Source organism: Psammomys obesus, unplaced genomic scaffold (assembly GCF_907164565.1).
Source record: "Psammomys obesus unplaced genomic scaffold, mPsaObe1.curated_primary_1811, whole genome shotgun sequence".
Classification (NCBI taxonomy): Eukaryota; Metazoa; Chordata; class Mammalia; order Rodentia; family Muridae; genus Psammomys; species Psammomys obesus.
In genome coordinates, this window is record NW_026596051.1 from 13,249,890 (window position 1) to 13,270,654 (window position 20,765).

The 20,765-nt window shown below is 45.6% G+C and overlaps 1 protein-coding gene across 7 annotated transcripts in view; it reads right to left on the bottom strand.

Annotated features, from left to right (window-relative positions):
- Positions 1–956: 956 nt before the first annotated feature.
- Ogdh (oxoglutarate dehydrogenase) overlaps positions 957–20,765 on the bottom strand; it is a 62,628-nt gene continuing 42,819 nt past the window's right edge. For all 7 annotated transcript variants that reach the window (XM_055624334.1, XM_055624335.1, XM_055624330.1 and 4 more), the window contains 18 exons: positions 19,797–19,951; positions 19,446–19,592; positions 18,722–18,812; positions 18,172–18,351; positions 14,808–14,936; positions 11,594–11,773; positions 10,996–11,148; positions 10,208–10,310; positions 9,788–9,916; positions 9,383–9,533; positions 8,978–9,105; positions 8,711–8,889; positions 8,291–8,362; positions 7,606–7,734; positions 6,651–6,723; positions 2,556–2,719; positions 2,187–2,341; positions 957–2,044 (listed from right to left, as the gene is read on the bottom strand). In XM_055624334.1, the coding sequence (XP_055480309.1) occupies positions 1,924–2,044; positions 2,187–2,341; positions 2,556–2,719; positions 6,651–6,723; positions 7,606–7,734; positions 8,291–8,362; positions 8,711–8,889; positions 8,978–9,105; positions 9,383–9,533; positions 9,788–9,916; positions 10,208–10,310; positions 10,996–11,148; positions 11,594–11,773; positions 14,808–14,936; positions 18,172–18,351; positions 18,722–18,812; positions 19,446–19,592; positions 19,797–19,951 (2,439 nt within the window). In that variant the 3' untranslated portion in view covers positions 957–1,923. The remainder of the gene's footprint in view (positions 2,045–2,186; positions 2,342–2,555; positions 2,720–6,650; positions 6,724–7,605; positions 7,735–8,290; positions 8,363–8,710; positions 8,890–8,977; positions 9,106–9,382; positions 9,534–9,787; positions 9,917–10,207; positions 10,311–10,995; positions 11,149–11,593; positions 11,774–14,807; positions 14,937–18,171; positions 18,352–18,721; positions 18,813–19,445; positions 19,593–19,796; positions 19,952–20,765) is intronic.

Below are 20,765 nucleotides of genomic sequence, written 5' to 3' on the forward strand. Positions count from 1 at the left end.
AGTTAGGGCTAAGTAGCTTTGGTCATTCATCTCTGCTCACCCAGTTTCTGTTGGGTCCACAGTGGTGGTCTTGCCCTGGTCCTCCTAACTCTCCCCCACCTAGCATTTCTCTGTGTAGGCCTGGCTCTTCTGGAACTCACCTTGTGCCAGGCTGGCCTTGAACTCAGAGATCTGCCTGTGTTTGCCTCTGAGGCTGGGATTAAAGGAGTGCACCACTAAGATCCCTGACCTTTTTCATTTTAATGAAGACATTTCTTCTTCAGGGTACTCAAGAGTCAGAGTACCTGGAGTTTATTTTAGATGAGCTGCCCCTGCTGCCCCTGCTGCCCCTGCGGTGAAGACAGTGCTGCTGCCTGGGTACACACAGTAGTGTGGACCCTCCCTTTTTCTATGATATATGTGAATAAGAGAAGCCAATTTGATTCTAAAACAAACAACACCAAAACCAAGTATGTGCTGACGATAGGCAGATGCAAAATAGTGTCCTGTCCTTCCCACCTCTGAGAGTAAGGGCCGCTGTTCCCATCCTAGGATGTTCTCTACTGGGCATTGATGGTAGTTAACAGACAGGCCTGAAACCAAGCTTCATGGGGGTGGTAGGAGAAACAAGATGCTGAAGGCCCAGGTTTGGGCTGCTGCAAGGTCTCACATCCAGGTTGGATAAACAGCCGAGGCTTTAAAATTACAGGGCTAAAAGACTGTCATTAAGACAAGCCCATGAGGATTGCCGACTCAAATATAAATGCCCAGAGTGCAGAGTACCATCCAGGCAGAGCAGCTAACCCAGTTTCCATCAAGATCTTATAATGACCGTTGCTCCCCATGACAGGGTGTAGAAAGCTGTGGGGGCACACAGCCAGTAGACAAGTGGCAGCTGGCACCCCCACCTCAATGAAAAGAAGGCTGTTCCCAGGCAGCTTGGGAGGAGGCGGAAGACAGAGTGACAGCAGACAGGCTGGCCATGATAACTTAGTTTATGGGTCAAGCCGATGCAATGCAAAGTTGGTTGTTCTTTTCTCATTTCTTTTTCTTTTTTTTTTTTTTAACCAAAATAAATAAATCAGATCTGTCCCTATGAAGGTCAAAAGAGGGAGGAAGGACAGCTGTTCCTTTGGGACACCTTGCCCTTTTCCACTGATCTCCTGCTTTTGACCTGCCTTGGCACAGCAAACAAAAGGATTCATCAACAGCTTCTCTGTGTTCAAGGGAACAAAGAAAATTAAGTGGCTGGGGATTAGGAGAGAAGAGTCAGCAGGACCAAGAGGCAGCCAGTGCCTGGGGTTTGGGACCCAAGGAAGTACCTGGACCCTACTCAGAGTCAATCACTCCAGGCATGGTAGCTAGGGCAAATTCCCCACACAGCTCGAAACCCAAAGAAGGGTAGCAGAGCCGGGCCAACGTCATTGCTAAGGCCTCTGCCAACTGCCTTGTGCCATTCTACTCTCACTCAAGAGCTGAATGACACCTCGAAAACTTGCCAGCTATAGCTCCTCCATGACTTCTCAGCTTGGCCCTAGCAAGATGAAGCTACCCCAGTCTTGAATCTGTGACTTGCTGGGTGACAAGGACTGACTACTAGTACCCTGAGAAGCCACAGAGGGTTTCTGTTCCTACTCTGGAAGATTGCACAGTGAGGATGGGTGGGGCCAGAGCTGCCTTCCCTAGGACATCTTGAGGGGGCTCCCTTTCCTCATCCTGCTCCTTATGGTCTCCACGAAAGCTGTGCAGCCTGAGAGAAGTCGGCACAGGCTGAGGAGCAGCCGAGCACTGGAGTGGATAACAGCTTAATTCCTATGAGAACAGGGGGAGGTGTGTGGCACAGCGAGGGTTGGAAGTGTGGGCAGTGCAGAGCACTAATCTTTAGTTGAGAAGCAAAGAGCATTGTGGACATGGGGGCCACAGCCTGGTCAACTCCAGGAGCATCTAAGAGAACTTCTTGAAGGCGTCCAGGTCAAATGCTGTGTCCAGAAAGCGCTGCAGCTCTGTCAGGTGAGTTTTCTTGTTGCCAGTGGCTGGAGCAGCTGCTGGGTCTCGGCCAGCATACCTGAGAGACAGAAAGAGGGAACAACGAGGATAAAGTCAGGTGGTTACCCCTGCCTGTTCTTCGCTAGCTTGCTTCCACGTTAACTGTCCACCAACCCGTGGGAAGGCTCCACAGGCCTCCCCATCAGGGACGTGGGCCTTACCAGACAGGCTTAGCACGGTCAATGGTGGTCCGAAGTCTTGGTTTGACATAGTCATAGTAGCCTTGATTCTTGTGCTCCTCCTGGCACCAGGCCAGTTCAGCATTGGGGTACTTCTGTGCCTCCTTCAGCAGGAGGTCGAAGGGGAATGGTGACAGCTGGAGAGAGCAGGGGTGAGATCAACCAAGGGACATTCAGGATGGATAGGGTTAAGCAAAGTGAGGCTGTAATTCCAGAAGGAAAGGTCTTGCCACTACTGCAGGTGGGAAAGGCTAGGAACTTCAGTAAATGATGTTCTGCCGAAGCACCAAAGCCCAAATATACCCCACAGGTGGGACATAGACACCTAGCTGCTATGCCTCGTGCTCTTACCTGCTCAATCCTTGTAATAGCCACCTGCTCTGCCATGCCCCTGGCTTTGCGCTCCCGGGTGAGGTCATAGTACACCTTGCCAGTGCAGAAGAGAAGTCTTTTGACTTGGTCTGGATCTTGAGCTGCAGGTCCATCTTCTGGGATCACACGCTGGAAGTGGGTTCCTATAAGAAAATTTCCACAGCTGGATTGGTTCTTTCACCAGGCCTATTCCACAGCTGCTGTGCATGAGCTGAGGGCTGTCACACAGTGCCTGGCATCTATGGTCTCTGAGGGTTAGCTCATAAGCTTTTTTCAGACTAAGAATGTTGCAGAATCAGGTGTGGGGATGCACATCTTTAACCCTAGCACTTGAGACAGAGGCAGGCTGATCTCTTTGAGTTTGAGGCTAGTCTGGTCTAGAGAGCAATTTCCATGCCAGTCAGGGCCAAAGAGTGACACAATATCACAAAAACTAAGAAAACAATGCTGTGTAGATATAATGTAAACAGGAACAACCTGGGACCTAGCAGCCTATTCTTTAAAAGGCCTGCCTATTGAACATTAAGAACATAAATTGAAACACCCGATGGAGGGAGCCTGGAGAAATGTCTCAGCGGATAAGAGCACTGGCTTCTCTTCCAGAGGATCCAGGTTTAATTCCTAGTACCCACATGGCAGCTCACAACTGTCTAACTCCAGTTTCAGGGGATCTGACACCCTCACACAGACATACATGCAGGCAGAACACCAATGCACACAAAATAAAAATATATTAAACAAATAAACCCAAAGCCAAACCATCTCCTCCTTCTCCCCCTAAAAAAATCTGATGGAGGGCTGGAGAGTTGGCTCAGTGGTTAAAAACACTTGTTGCTCTTGCAGAGAACATGCTCTGACTCCCAGCACACACATGGCAACTGCCATGTAGATACTCTTCTGACCTCTTCAGGCACTAGGCACCCATGTGGTATACATATAAAATACAAGCAGACAAGATATTTATATTTCTAAGATACTAAAATAGGTCTTAAAAAAACAAAAACAAATAAAACAAGCCTGGTGACACATGGCTTTAATTCCAGTACTTGGGAGGTAGAGGCAAGTGGATCTCTGTGACTTTAAGGCCAGCTTGTTCTATATTATGAGTTCCAGGACAGCTAGCACTACATAATAGAGAGATACTGTCTCAACCCCCCCTCCCCCAACCATCCTATGGCTACTTATATATATACTTTATAGGCTTACAAATAAAACAGAGGAGACTTCGCCAGGCGTGGTGATGCATGCCTTTGATCCCAGTACTTGGGAGGCAGAGGCAGGCAGATCTCTGAGATTGAGGCTAGCCTGGTCTACTAGAGTAAAGTGAGTTCCAGGACAGCAAGGGCTATGCCAACCCAAAACTCTCCAAAAATAGAGGAGACTTAAGATTGAGACTTTTTCCCTTGATTAACCAGCTGACTGACAGAGGGAATAGGTGAAAATTCATGGCAAAAATTATATTCAATTGTGAAAGCCTGGAAACTGTTCCTCTAAGGTCAAGAACAAAGCTAGCATGCCTACTCTTGCCATTTCTATTCAACATGCCACTGGAAACAGAACAACTGGGGAAGAAATAAAAAATAATAATAAGTGGCATCAAATAGAAGGTGAGGATAGGTGAAACGTTCCTGCAGGCAAAGCATTTGCCATGCAAACCTTGTATGAATTCAGTCCCTGGAGCCCACAAAAAAGTGGAAGAACCAACCAATTCCTGAAACTTGCCGGAAACATATTCCCCATCACTCCCATATAAACAAATACATTAACTAAAAGCAAAAGCCGAATGATGATCATGTAAAAGAGAGCACTGCTCTCTCAGACCTACATAGCAACAAGGGACAATGACCATCCAAATAAAATTAAAGACAAAATCTCAGAAACAGTTTGTTTTTAAAACAAACTATAAAAGCTACAGCACACAGTGTGGCACTTGCACAAAGACACACAGACAAAACGGAACGGAACTGAACAGAGCACAGGAATAAGCCCTCACATGCACGGTCAGATAACTTTCACCACAGGCATAAGGTCACTCCACAGTAAAGAACAGCCTTGAAAAATGGTGCTATAAAACTGCAAATCCACATGCAAAAGAATGATGCCAGGATCTTGACGGGTTATTTGTATACCATGTTCAAAACAGTGTTACATACGGGAACTAAAACCAAATATAGCAGATTCATAAAATAAATTGTCCTTTGGCTAAGAGCAAGTTTGCAGAATGGAATACTAACAAGTATTCTGCCTTAACAAGACAGGAAATGATGGCATACACTATACCATAGGTGAATCCTGAGGACATTATACTAAGATAAGCCAGTTATAAAAAGCAGTATAAGCCGGGAGCGCTGGCCTACGGCTGTAATCCCAGCACTTGGGGTGGTAGAGGCAGGTGGGGGTGGTAGAGGCAGGTGGATCTCTGAGTTCAAGGCCAGCCTAATCTACAAAGTGAGTCCAGAATAGCCAAGGCTACACTTTGAGAAACCCTGTCTTGAAAAACCAAAAACCCAAACAAACAAACAAACAAACAAACCCCAAGCCCCTCAAAAAAACGAAACAAAGAAACCAGTATAGACTGAGCACTCTTTTTAAATCCACAATCTGAAAACTCCCTGAATACTAACACTATGCCCTAAGTAGACTATGCATCTGCTGTGTGATGGGCTGCAACCAAAGGACAGGCACCCTGGAGATACAGGGGGAAGTACAGTTCACATTTACACTGGGGTCTATACAAATATTCTAAAATCAAGAGAAATCCCAAGGGCAAAACTTCTCTGGCCCTAAGCATTTTGGAGAAGGGTGCTCAGCTGTACTCTTTCATTCTAGTGGACAGCGGTTGCCAGAGCAAGAACAGGAGGGAAGGGAAGGGAAGTACTTAGTGGGTATAGTTTCAATTGTACCTGAATTAATTTCTAGAAATAGATGGTGACATGGCTGTACAACCCTAAGAATGTTCCGTAGTGACACTCAACACTTAAAAATGGGTAAGACACTAGATTCCACATTATGTACCACACACAAATAGAAGATAACAGACCAGAGGCTCACTGGAAAAAGACTCTGGGGCCTGGTGGTTAGAGGAAGCAGTCTTAGCCTCATGACCCAGGAATACTTGGATGTCTACAGGTTGTGTTACTACCTGCTCATCACTTTCCATGCAGAACTCGCAAGCCACAGACGCCTATCTTAGCAGCGTAGCTGGCAGGCTCCCTCCACCATATTTTTCCACACTGCAAAGAATTTACTTCTAAGCTTGTATTCCTGAGCTGTGATGAAACCTATGTGTGATCCTAGACTCATGGTAGTGTTTTTTGTTATTGTTTTTGAGAGTCTGTCTTTTTTCTTTTTTTTAAGATTTATTATTTATAGAACTTTCTGCCTACATACCAGATCTTACTGTAGATGGTTATGAGCCACCATGTGGTTGCTGGGAATTGAGCTCAAGACCTTTGGAAGAACAGCCAGTGTTCTTAACAGCTGAGCCATGCTCCAGCCCTTATTATTGTTTTTTTTTTTTCAACTTTTATTAGTTATACTTTATTTACTTTGTATCCCCCTTTCCCTCCCCCTTTTTCACGCATGCCCTTCCCCAAGTCTACTGATAGGGGAGGTTTCCCTCTCCTTCCTTCTGATTTTACTATCAAATCTCATCAGGAGTGGCTGCATTGTCATCTTCTGTGGCCCGGTAAGGCTGCTCCCCCCTCAGGGGGAGGTGATCAAAGAGCAGGCCAATCAGTTCATGTCAGAGGCAGTCCCTTGTTATTGTTTTTGAGACAGGGTCTCACCATGTTACTCTGCCTGGCTTCCAGCTTGCTCTGTAGAGTAGGCTGGCCATGATCTAAGAGGTAGGCCTGCCTCTGCCTCCAAAGTGTTGTGATTAAAGGTGTGTGCCACCAAGCCTTGACATGTTAATGCAGTTCCAAGGGAACTCATAGTCAAAGGTCTTTATATCATGACTAAAACTCATGATATAAGAAGAAAGAGCCACAGGATATCGATAAATCCAGGCTCCCAAAGCCTTACAGAACAGTAAAGGACTCTCAGAGCTAAGCCATCCCAGGAAACACCTACCTGAAAGCATCTCATCAAAGTTAGTTCTCGCCTCAGGGTGGCGCAGCAGGGATTTGGGAGTGAAGACGATTAACTGAAAGACAAAATAGCTCACAGTAGACTACATCTTAAAGACTCTAGAATGAAGGTACAAGACAGAGGACAGCTAAGGCTTGACCTTTGGTAGATAGCCAAGTCAGCCTGTCTTCCAGATCCCAATGGAAGAGTCACTTGTAAAATGTAGGAAGAAAAAGACACTACTTTTTCTGTTCTTTACTTCCTCTAGGTAGGTGTTTACTTTCCAGTGCCATCTTTGAGGCCTAGAGCTTCTCATTGGTGAGCTGAGCAGCTCCCAGGTAGTCTCAGAGATAATGCATCCTTAGCTGATCTATAGCTGTGACAAGGCCTAGCACCAGGGCCTGCAGGTTGCTAGGAACACAGCAGTCTTTGAAGTTTTAGCCTTGCATAAACCCTAGCAGCATCCCAAGGCAGCAGGGCCTCCTTGTATCCTTATCCCAGGTACCCTCTTTGTGATCATTTAGCCCACTTGCTTTCCCCATATAACTCCTATTCTTGCTTCAACACCCAGCTTAAGAGCTGCTTTCTGGGGCTCCTGAAACTCCTTGGGCCCTCCTGGGTATCTCTTTTCCAGTCCTCAGCATACCTACGTGACAACCTGTCTTATTTCTCAATATGCCACGACTATGCATGTCTTCCTTGCAAGGCTGAGGACTGCATCTTGTCTAAGTTTCTTATATGCCATGCTCAAGAGCACATTAAGACTCAGTTTGGGAACGAGAATGTGCAGATCCCTGGCATTCACAGCAGTAAGACCTGGCTTCCTGAGACCACATCTCGTCCGTATTCCCCTTTGGTACCATCCAACCAACCTAGAGTAAAAGGCACCAGGGAGTACTTCCTTGTGTTAGCACAGAAAGGATGGCACCCTGCTCATTCTGGAGACCCCAGCACTGACCGGCTTCCGGAAGGGCAGCAGGATCTGTCGTCGCAGCACATGGAAGAAGTTGCCAGGGGTGGAACAGTTGACAACAATCCAGTTGCAGTCATATAGCTGATTGATATCAAAGTTCTCTTCCTGCAGGTCCTGCGGCATGGAAGGAAATGGCCAGTGGCCAGCAGCAACTGTGAGCATTCTGCCTCGGAGAAGGAGCAACTTGGGGCAGAGGGGCCCCAGGATGTCACACTGGAGACTCAAGGACTCACTAAAGACAGTGAGGCGAGGCTCTATAGGTTCCCTAAGTCTGAGCCCCAGTTAACCCTTGGCAGCTTCTGAAGACTACTGCTTGGCAGTGGATGCATGGAACACAGGAGACACAGGTGCTGGCTACAGTCAAATCTACTCTTCCCTAGAAACTAACTCCCAGTAGTTCTGAGTTCTTTTAAAATTGCTTTAAAGCCCTGTTTTAAACACAGCAATGACAATGTCACCTAAGAGGTCAGGCTAAGGTTTCTACAACAGCAGGAAACAAATGAAGTAGCCTATTTCAGTGAGATCAGAAGGCATGGGGCCACACTGGTCTACCCACTTCAATCCCTAAGCCAGAGGGAAGAGGCAATTGGGATCTGACCCCTCAGGAAATCCAAATGGGATTTTCCCCTAGATGCCCAGGCAGCCGAGAAGCAGGGTCCACTCTACTCACAGGCAGGACATCTGGGTCATCATTGCACATCTGCAGAAACCGCTCTGGGCGGGCAGAGGAATGCTCTGGACCCTAAAAGCAGACACACAAGTTAGTTTGCAAGTTCTCACACGCTGACATCAGTTGTACTTGCTGTTTCTTTTTCCTGATATCAGAACTCATTTGATTCCTCCCCCTCCCACAAGCAAAGCACAGAGCAACAGGGCTGAGGGATCTAAGTGCTTGAAAGACACAGGAGCATCAGCACTGTATGCTGCTCATACAGAGATGGCCAAGCAGGGTGCATGCAGAGGGGCCACTTTTTCTTCCAAAGCACTTGGTTTCCCAAGGACTAACAGAATGGCTGCTCTTTGTTTGAGATAGGGTCCTAGACAGGGCCTTCCCAGGTCTTGAGTTTTGTGGGCAACGGGAAGATCTCACCATGCCTTCCATGCCATGAGGTAGCAGGAGCACAATGCCATTCTGCCGCACCCACTTCGCCTGTCCTGGGCAGATGAACTGGTCAATGATGCACTGTGCCATGTTGTTAAAGTCACCAAACTGGGCCTCCCAGAGAACCAGAGCATTAGGGCTCGCCATGGCAAAGCCCAGCTCAAAGCCTGTAATGGACAGAAAAGGACGAAAGACATGTTCAGGACACAAGGCAAGGAACATAGAAGACTGAGGTGGGGTTGGGGTTGGCCTTACCCAGGACACCATACTCAGACAGCGAGCTGTTGCATACAGTGTAGGGGGCCTGATTTGGCCAAAGGTGGTTCATGGGGATGCAGGTTCTTTTGTCTACATTCTGATCATGGAGCACATGGTGACGATGGCTGAGGCAGAATGACAAGATCAATAAGGAGTACAGATTGCACTAGAACCTTGAAGTACTAACAGACCCACTGTGACAACCTGGCTTTCTGCTAGAGACTGCAGGATAGAGCCCTCCCAGCACATAACTGGAGCATCCACAACTAAACAGGAAAGGCGAGGCAGCCCAGCAATTGAGGATGTAGTGACTTTTCTGGAAATGATTCACCCCCGTCCCTAGAGTACAGATACCAAAGTCCTTCCCTTCCATTTTGAACTAAAGGGTAAGCATTTTGTTACCTGAAGGTGCCCCGCTCCACATCCTGGCCACTCAGGCGGACATGGATGCCTTCCTTCAGCAGTGATCCAAATGCCATGTATTCTGCCAGAGCCCAGTCCACTGTCCTGTTGGTCACTAGCTCCTTGCGAGTCTTCAAGATACGGCTCAGCCCTGTAGAAAAAGAAAGGGAGAGAGTGTTCACAGTACTGGATACCCTTTGTCACCAGGGTTAAAATAGCAAAGGGGTGACCTCTTAATTGCTTCTGATTCTTTCCAAGTGAAGGAACTTGAGTAGGAGCCAAATCTACCAACACACTCAGTGGGCTCTGGATAGGGGAAGTTTCTGTAGGGTATGGCTGGGACACTGTCTTCACGAGGTGCTGATCTAAGCCAATGTTTCCATAGGCAACTGCAGGGTTGGTTACCTCCATGGATGGTAAAGTTCTCCACAGGGACAGAGCTGGCCACATTCCCAATGTGGGTCAAGACATCTTCCTCCAGGCCAGTGGAGGGGCAGGTCATGCTCCTGGGCTGTCCATCCAGGGTGAAAAAGCCTAGAACAAAGACAGGCTGAGGCATGCCATCTACTTTGGAAGGAACATCTACAGAGTAGACCAGAGCAACAGCTCTGCTTTTCTAGAAACTTCACCACAGTACCTTTGGGTAAATCAATGGTAAGAGGCAATAAAGCCTGGATGGCCCCCTTGGACTACAGCTGTGCCAAAATGGAATATTTACTGTGTGTTGTAGGTACACAGAAGAGAGCAGGAGCTTTCCCTATGAAGAGGGCTCATGTTATATCCATTTCACAAGGAATCTATCTGTGGTGATGGTTCCTTGCTTACCAGGCCAGGGAGAGTCCAGCCAGTGCTTGATGTGTAAAATCTTTTCATCTTTGGATCTGGTAAATGCCTCCTCACAGATCTTATCGTACTTGGAGATTTCCTCCTGGAAGAGTGAGTGGGTACACATGGCTAACTGAGTACTGCACGCCCATGCTATACAGGCTTACTGTACCCTGGCCTTCCAGTCCCTCTGCACTTTTGCACACCTAACTACTCACCTATGTGTTTACTCAAGTCACCAGCTCCAATACACACAGCCTCTTTAACATCTGAAGAGCCTGTAAATGCTGCTCCTTATTTCCTGCATTACTTGGCTGGAGAATCTGTTTAGTCTGAACCTCGAACCTTTTTTCCTAAGAACTGGTCCAGTTTTTACAGCTTTTGTTTTTTTAGAGGACTGTGCTTTGGAGCTGTTCCTTCAGCAGCTGTCCAGTCTGGGCCCTGGTACCATCCATGTATCTACAACTGCTGCCCATACTGTCTGCATGTGGCAGAATGCTCTGTGCAGATCACACAAGATCCTCACCCTTGTTTATACATCTCTCAACCCAGTGTCAACAGAGACAACCTCTAATACCTGGTTCATCTCAAGAACACTCTTTCCACCTCCACTAGGCTCTACCTCCTTTAACAAGCATCTTCATACTCCAGATCCTCATAGAAGTTAAAATGCTGAAATGCTACAGTTGTCAAGACTTCATATGCTTTCACTTGGGTCCCAATAATAAGACTAGCCTCAGATAATCTTCTCTAGCTTGCCACAACACCAAAGGCCTGCCAGGACATACCTCATATTCGGGCTGGTTGACGACACCCTGGGATACCAGTAGCTCCGCATACTTCTGCAGTACAGGCTTCTGCTTGCGGATCTGCTTGTACATGAGTGGCTGTGTAAACATAGGCTCATCCATCTCATTGTGGCCATTTCTTCGATAACATACCTAGCCAAGAGTAGCAAAAGAGGACTGTGAGAGACTGTGGCTGTTCTGTGGAAAGAACACCATTGTGTGTGTGTGTTATCTGACACTTCATCTGTGTGATGCCAACATGGCCATTACTGTTTTGCTTTAACTGTTTTGCTTTTACTTTCTCAACAGCTAAGACTCTGTTTCTCTTTCTTGTAGATAGCAGATTTGCTCCATCAAATGAGACATACTGAGAATGACTTGTAAATAGAAATTCTTTACTTATAAAACAGTCTTAGACATGACCAGATGGGCCATACAGCTTTCACTGAGCAGCACTCAAAGGAGAGCCTGGATTTGGACACTCTGGTACCAGAAGGATCCCACCTTAAGTATGACATTACAAAGCCCCAGGTGACTTAGCAAGAGTGAAGGCACAGGCCAGACACTCTGCTTGGATGCTTACCCTGGCATCACTTACCAGATCAACAACAACATCCTTGTGGAAGGTGCTTCTCCATTCAGCTGCCACCTTGCATACATACATGACAGCCTCAGGGTCATCTGAGTTGACATGGAAAATGGGGGCGTTCACTACCCGGGCCACATCAGTGGGGTAGGGAGAGGAGCGGGCCATCCGAGGGTCTGTGGTGAAGCCAATCTGTAATTATGGAATACATGCTCTGGCAACAGGGTACCTGGAACTGGTAGTACGGGGCACAGAAGGGGTAGGCACAGCCAATACTTCCTGCTGAGCTACTATTAGTGTGTGCCCTAAGTGTGTGCCTCTTAAGTTTTTCCCTACTTTGATAACAAGATTCATGTATGTTTAACATGGGAATTTGGAAGAGGGGCTAGGTTGTAGCATGAACATTTTTATGTTTACCTTTCCAGACTCTTTTTTTTCTGCAGGCATGTGTATGTAAATACATCCAAGTATATATTTAGGTTTCGGATCTTGCTTCACCAATCACACCTGTCCTATTCCGCTGCTATAGGTATAGTAGGCTAGTGGTAGCACACTTTCCTAGTATGTTCAAAGCCCTGGGTTTTATCACCAGCACTGAAACAAAAAAGTGCTAGCAACACTATGCACTTTAGAGAAGCCAAATTGCCTTTAAATTATCCCTCTTCTCACCCCAAGTTCTTTGTGTGGGGGTGGTATATGTATGTGGCTTGTTCTCACTGGGGGACATGCAAGTATACCATAAGGCTAAACATTAATGTCAGGTGCTTCTCTCATTGAACCTATAACTCACTAATTTGGTTAGGTTTTCTAACTTGATAGTTCTAAGTGTCTGCTTATCTTAGTGTATTCCTAAGAGAATGTTATTCAGATTTAAAAATAAGATTCTGACACATCACAATATAGGACAGTGAAGGCATTAGGTTAGGGAAAGAATATTACCTTAAGGAGACAAATATTATAGGGTGCCGTGTAAATAGGGTGCCGAGTAATGACAAATGAGAGAAAGCAAAATGGTGGTTAGCGGGAACAGGCGAGAAGGGACAGAGAACAGGCGCTGATTGTTTATTCCAATGACTTCTCTATCCCACTATCTGGCTTCAATCTGGACACAGCATTGTACTGTGTATTTTAAGAATCTCCTGTCTCAAGAGGGTGTAAACATGGTCATCATTTGTTCTTTGCTTTGCTAGCCAGCCAGTAGTATCAGGGAGATAGGATGGGACATTCACTTCCAGTGAGGGGAGATTCGAGTACGAGGAGAGGCCCAGGAGGCTTGATGAGAAGACAGCCAATTCCAGAGAAAACCAAAAATGCAAGTATATGGGAATTTTGGCTGAGAGAAAATAGATTAGCCATGAAGCATCAGAACAGATTTGTAATGTCCAGTTACTGTACTCTTCAGCTATAAATAAATCAGTTTCTCTGTGGGAAACTAGCTGGTTAAAGAAAAATGGCGTTGTATTAATTTCTAGAAACATTAAATACTAATTATTCATTTTACACAACATGGGTGCTAAAACTCAACTCAGGTCTTTGGAAGGGCAGCAAGCACTCTTAACCACTAATCCTCTCTCCAGTCCCAGGCAGTAGTTGTTTGTGGGTATGGAGCGTCTGTTGACAGAGATAAATGATGGCAATGACTGCACCGTATGGAAATGGTTAAGAGGGTAAGCTTGTAATATCTTTTACTACAATATAAAAAAAGGGGAGAACGTTCACTAGCTGAGCTTTTTGTTATTTTAAAGGATCCTTCTTTGTCCTTAGCATTTTTCCTAACGCTTCTTAACACCATTCTCTGAAAGCAGGCCGACTGCATACTAGTTCAATCATTTACCTCAAGCAAGCTACTCAACCCTATTTCTCAATGGTCTCATTTGGAAAATGGTAATACACGGTTGTATGTGGTGGTGCACACTTTTAACCATAGTTTTGGAATGCAAAGGCAGATGCATCTCTGAGTTCTATGTTAGCCTGGTTCTTGGTCAGCCTGGGCTACACAGTAAGACTGTGTTTTAAAGAGAAAGAGAGAGACACAGAGAAAGAGAGACAGGCAGGGAGAGATAGAAGAAAGGAAGAAAGAAAAGGAAAATGCTAATCCCATCGCTACTACATGGGGAACAACCCCATGGATTAACTTAATTCCTGTGAGTGCCTAAATTGATACACATGATCATATGCACTCAGTCAATGGCAGCTTTGCCATGTTGTGTGATACTACCTTGTCCCTCCTCAGTCCCTCTCACAATCTCACAATGCATCTGGAGTACAGCTTTTTTTTGTAAATGCAGGCAGGTGTACACTGGCATATGTATATGTGCTTGTGATGGCAGAGGACAACGTCAGACGTTATACTCAGGATGCCATCTACTTGGTTTAAGATAGGGTCTCCACTGACCTTGAATGAGATCGCCAGTTAGGCTAGCGAGTCCCTGGTCTCCAGCTTCCTACCTCTGGGATTATCAGTATGTGCAATCATGTGCACCTTTTAAAATAATTATTTTTATGTGATGAGTATTTTGCCTACATGTATGTATGTGCATCATGTGTGTACCCACAACAGCTAGAAACCAAATGGGAGGAAACAATAGGTAATAGATAACACTTGGCAGAACTCAACTATGAGAACTACAAGAATATTATTCATTGAAACAGAACTAGAAACAAAAAAAACCCCTAAGATCAGAAGTCTATTTTATGAAACAATCTATAATGACTACTTTTACTAAGCTGTTTTTTAAAAGAGTGTGTAATGGCATCAGCAAATAATGTGCTAAGAGTGGATAGTAAGATGTGTATAAAGGACTCTGGTTTTTTAAAGAGAAAACTAATTACCAATTACTGTGGCTTTAGACAGAAATACTCTAAAACAATAATGCCCTCCTTAAATAACGTTAATTAAAATTCCCCACTGTAAAAAGTAGCTTTCTGTGTTACCCCAAAATTTTTTCTTAGTTATTGATTTCATGTGTGTGGGTGTTTTGTATGCACAGCAGAAGAGCATCAGACCTACAGTTATAGACTGTTGGAAGCTAGCAGGGAGGTGCTTGGAAATGAGCCCAGGACACTTGGTAGAACAACCAATGCTCTTAACTGCGGAGCCGGCTCTAACCTCACGTATTACCCAGACTTCTAACAAAAACCCAAAACACACACAGTCATCAAGCAATGAAGGTTTTAAATGACCAGGAGGACACATAGCAGGTGCTAGACTGACAGCTGAGGTTACCTGGTTGTTGACAACCACATGCACGGTGCCGTGGGTAGTGTAGGACGGCAAGTCACTAAGATGGAAGGTCTCATACACAATGCCCTGGCCAGCAAAGGCAGCATCGCCATGCAGCAGAATAGACATCACCTGCAAAAGACCCCAAGAGTAATATGTTTCGACTGTTCAGCCCACAAAACATGCAGTTGAAATGAGTTGCAATTTATTTCTTTTTAAATAATTTTTTAATTTTTAAAATAATTGTTTAAAATTATTTTTTACTTTATGTAATTAGTGTTTTGACTACATGTATAGCTGTGTGAGGGTGTTGGATCCCTTGGAACAGGAGTTAAAGACAATTGTGAACTGCCATGTAGGTGCTGGGAATTGAACCAGGGTCTTGTGAAAGAGCAGTAAGTGCTCTTAAACACAGAGCCATCTCTCCAGGCCTAAAATTTGTTTTTGTTGTTTCGTGTTTTGAGTGCATGATATGGGAGAACGGTGCACATGCCATGGTGCACATGTGAAGGTCAGAATGGCGCGTGTGGAGTTGGGTTCTCTTCTTCCAAGTTTATGTAGGTTCTGGGGATCAAGAAAGTTCCTTTACCTACTGAGCCATCCCGTGCAGCTTGTTGTTTTTTCCAAGAGCATTGTTTTAAGGTAATTCACAGCTCAGGAAGTAAAGGAATATAAAAGGCTCCCACTCTTTCTAAGCCTCGACTCACTACCACATCCACATATCCCACCGTCTGCCAGCAGCACCTGCCCTCAATACAGAGAAAGCCACATACCTGATGTGTCAACCTTTCTGTAACCTCAAGAATCCTCCTACACCCTACAACCCTTTCCATCCAAGAAAGGAGCTCCATCCCCAGCCACTCAGCTACCCCAGAGAATGGGTTTCCTCACCTGTCATGTGTCTGGCTGTTCCAACATACCAGCCTGGTCTGGTCACTGCCTGCCAATTTTCCTACAGATCATCATCTTCTTGGCAATGAGTACAGAGGTGATATTTCTTGGCAAGAACTGTATCTGATTCCTTCTCAAACCTTCATGCCAGCCTCAGCAACATCTGGACCCACCTCAGCTAGTTCCTTGAATAGCTAATGGATGATGATCTCTGATTTGTTACTCCTACATCTATTAGTTAGCATCCCCTTCCTTCTCCCTGATTTATGATCATATGATCATAATTCCGAGCTTACTCTACAGGTTGTACCTAAGAGATCCTTAATACTATCAGTTATTCTGATGCTCACATGATTTCAATGTGCCTTTCATGTTAGCTAATTTTCTGGCACCATGGCAGTACAGCCCCATAACATGCTATTACCAGTCCTGATTCCTCCAGTAAAGGATGGAGACTTAGCACAGAGGAGGACATGGGAGCCAGTCCTGAAGACACCTGATAAGCTAGGGTCAGATGGAAGGGGAGGAAGACCTCCCCTATCAGTGGACTTGGAAAGGAGCAGGGAGGAGATGAGGGAGGAAGGGTGGGATTGGGAAGGAATGAGGGAGGGGGCTACGGCTGGGATACAAAGTAAATAACCTATGATTAATATAAAAAAATAAAAATTATATTAAAAGAAAGGATGGAGACTTAGAACTCACAGCTGCTTGTTTACCAACAGCAGTCTCTAAGCACAGACCTAGTGAGTTTATCAGTGTGTGCACACACAGGGTATTTCTGTATCTTTGCATACCATACCTATCAATATCTCCTCCAGTTACTCACAGTGTTAACCTTTGGGCTCAGCATCCTCAGAAGGAACCATTCATTGGCTATATAGCCTATGTCCCTCCTAATCCCTTATGCCAGGCAGGATTCTCCAAAAACATATAAACAAACAAAGAACCAATGAGGCAGAGGTTGGTAAAGGACTGCATAACTGACTTTAAGGAAGTAAGCTGTTTAGGCATGAGGCAGGGCAGGCTGAAGATCTAGAAAATGCAGTTTGAGTCTGAAACTATTTAGAGGTAGAATTCCCTCTTCTTTTGGTACTCCAGTGTTTAAAAGACAGGGTTTCACGAGCAAAGGCCAGTGTAAAACATGCTATACAAAGATATCCTTTCACCTCTTGATCCTTCCACCTCTACCTCCTGAGAGGTGGTATTATAAGAATGCACAACCACACTCTATTTTAAAGAATGAGCTATTTATTTATTTAATAGACAACATTCTGCCTGCATGTGTGCCCGTATACCAGAAGAGAGCATCAGATCTCATACTAGATGGTTGTGAGCCACCACATGGTTGCTGGGAATTGATCTCAGGTCTTTTGGAAGAATAGCCAGTGCTCTTAACCTCTGAGCCATCTCTCGAGCCCAAGGTTAAATTCCCATGGAACCAGAGTACCAGATGGTTGCAAGCCACCACACAGGTGCTGGAACCAAACCTGGGTGTTCTGCTGAAGTAGCAAGCGTTCTTAACTACTGAGCCATCGCTACAGGACCCAATGCTCAGTTTTATACAGTGCTGCAAAGTAAGCTCAGGACCTCATGATAACTCTTTTCGGCATTATACTAGGAAATGGTGATCAGCTACTGAAACCATCCCAGGTCCATGTGGTCTTTCTTTGAGTCTGGAGACGTAACACCTCTGGCAGAAGCAAGCTTTCTCTTTGCACTGGTTGTGCTGCTTGTACTAGCTAGTTTTATGACAACTGATGCAAACTAAGAGTCATGTGGGAAAAGGGAACCTCATCTGAGGAAATAACCCCACCAGAGTAGTCCGTTAGCAAGCCTGTGGGAAATTTTTCTTGACCGTTGACTGATGTGGAAGGACCCAATTCCCAATTTACTGTGGGTAGTGCCACCCTTGGGCTGGGTGCTATGAGAAAGCAGGCTAAGTAAACTATGAGGAACAAGCCATTAAGCAGCACTCTTCCATGGCCTCTGTTTAGTTCTTGCCTCCAGTTCATGGAACTGTAAACTGAAATACCAGCCCCATCCCCCAGTTGCTTTTGGTCATAGCGTCTTACCAAAGCAACAAAGAAGTAACTGAAACAGCACCACAGTGGTGACTAGTATTCATATGAAGTAAACAACTTATATACAAATATATAATTTGCTACAACTAAGAATTCTATCCTGAGGTCAAATAAGATCACAGTCAGATAATGGTTTTCATATTTGAGCAAACCAGGCAGCCAACATTCAGCATTCTCTGTCACACAAAGGAAATGCCATGAAGTTTGGGGCTGTCTTGTTATGTACTTTTGGCCTGATCAGTGGTTACCTTCTTCCTCTATCCTGACATCTGAGCCCTACACCTTTACCCAGTTTGGTGATCACAGTGTAGGAAGAAGTGTGACTACACCTGGAAAACACAGTGTGGGCTATGGGGCTGAAGGAACCTTACTCATAGGCCTCTTGGGGGACTCACCTTTTTCCCTTCATTGTCACCACAGTAGAACTGCTCAGCTTTGGTCTTTCCCATTACTACAGGGTCAGCAGCCTCTAGGTGGGAAGGGTTGGCCACCAAGGACAGAGTGATGTTTCTGTCAGTCACACGGTTGATCCTGCGGTGATACATGCCCAGGTGGTATTTCATATCCCCGGAACCCTGATGATAAAAACGACAAGTAATGCTAGTTGGAGACGTTCACTCTCAGTGTCACTCCAACAGATGGGGTTCTTGACTCCTACGGCCGAACTGCAGGAGCATGGGGAGGCTTTCCCCAGTATTCTCCGTCCCAGGCACAAGTATAGGGTCACTTGGGCAGAAGGTCCTTGCCCCAGCAGGAGGAATAGAAGGCTGCTGGGTGGAGGAGGTTGGCCAGTTCTAACAAAGAAGGTAAACTGTAAATGGTCCGAAAGAGTGGAGCTTCAGTTAAGACATTCTGAGAAGCCAGTGGCTCCAATGGGGGGTGGGGGGGGGTGTCTCAAGACAGCTGAGACAACCACAGTGGATAGATCTCCATACAGATCCTCACCTCATCAGCTGCCTCCAGCTTTGAATCAAACTGACAGAAAATCTGCTCCAGCTCCTTCCTGATGACATTCGCAAGCACGTTCAGTCGTCCTCTGGGACACAGGGAATAGTGAGTAATCTCTAGGGCAAAGCTGCTCCACCCTGCTCCTCACCCAGGACATAGCATCTCCTTGGTTTGTAGCCCAAGAATAGTTGTGATCCAAAGGTGAAGTGGACACCACATCTCTGGCCAGCAGGCATGATGAGCCAAAAACCCACGGACAAGAGAAAGGCAGAAAGTACCAACACTACCCAGTCCCAACCCGATGACTCTCTCAAATCTCAGGAAACAGTCATTCTTACAAGTGAGATAGCAGCAATGCCACTGGGGTTGATTTATTTATGAGACATGCTCTCACTGCATGGCAAAGATAGTCTAGAACTTACTGTAGTCCACGCTGGACTTCAATTTTGTGATTTTCCTGTCCTAGCTTCTCAAGTACTATGATTATAGGCATATATTACTATGTCCACCTGGATTTAATTTTAACAAAACTCATTACAAATGAAACACAAGTCTAATCATATTTGGCTTTGAGACTGACTCAGTAGTCATCCTGACGTGGATGACTTGGAAAGCAACACATCTCTATGTACTCAGGCAGTCTCCAATCTCTAGCTGCCACTTGATGAAGGATCAGTAGGGCCCACTTCTATGCCTCTAAGTTCCAATGGGCCTGAAGTACCTGTGTGGCATTCCCATGATCACATAGTCCACTCCATTTTCACTTGACTTGTCAATGATTGTCTTGAGGGCAGGGATCAGCACCTCACATCCTTCCAGACCAAAACGCTTCTCAGAGGACCACTTTCGCTGTAGGAAGTCCTCAAACCTGGATGGAGAACCAAGCAACCTGAAGGGCAATGTCTGTAATGCCAGCCTCAATATCAGGGATTCTCAAATGACAAGAGGGTACAATGGAGGTCAACACTATTCTCCTGGCCAAACATATCACATACATATTGCTATAATCATTCTCATGCCTGTTCACCACCCTGGATGACAGGCCACCCACACCCCACAAACACCTCCTTACCTGGTGGACCGTACAAGCCTGGCCAGTAGGGTCCTCTTCTCTTCATTGGTGAACTGCATTATTCCAGGGGTCTCAAACTTCTGCCGGATCCACTGGCATTGCTCCAAATCATTAATGAACATGAACTCCACACCAATGTGCTGGCAGTAAGCCATCTGTCCACATATATACAGGGACACAAGTCATGGGTGACCATGAAATGTATTCTAGTGTGCCAGTAGAATACATTTCTACTGGCAGCCGCCCCCCCCCCCCCAAGAGCTGTCAGATGTGACATATAGCTTGCGTGAGCTGGAGAAAACGGGAGGCAGCCCTTGAGTATGCTATGGGCTTCAGACCCTGTGTCAGGACTACTCAGGACTTGATTTTGATAGGAAATAACCCAGAAGAGACATAAGCCACTCTTCCATCCCCACAGAGGTGAGGAGGAAGGTGCTGAAGGGCCTGGGAAAGAAGAGATCCTTGTATGATGTGGTGTGCATACTCGAGGGAAAATCCTCACCAAGACCTCTAGAAAGTGAAGAAGGCTCTTGGTATAAATGGCTTTCATCTGATTATTGTCCGGACAGTACTAGATCAGTAAGAAAGATAACGGTTGGGATATACAGAAAAGCCAAGTCACTTGGGACGTGACCTCTAGGAAAGCTGGCTTATATGGGGCATTATCTGTGTGGCTTAGATGATAGAACTTCTGTGTCAGCAAGAGACAGTAGAAATACGTGAGATCCCAGAAAGCCTAAGCAATAACTGTTGTGCTCCAAGCAATCCCAATTCAGAATACGGTATGTACATAAAGCCACCACTGCCACACTGCCACACTTACATGTTATGTGTGTATATGTTAAGTTGTGGTGTAATTACATAGAACTTAACAAATATCTTTAGTAAGTTCAATATTCCAAGTAGAAATAGGTGAGATAAATCTCCCTATTTTATTTGATGCAATAGATTAAGCACTTTGATTCAATG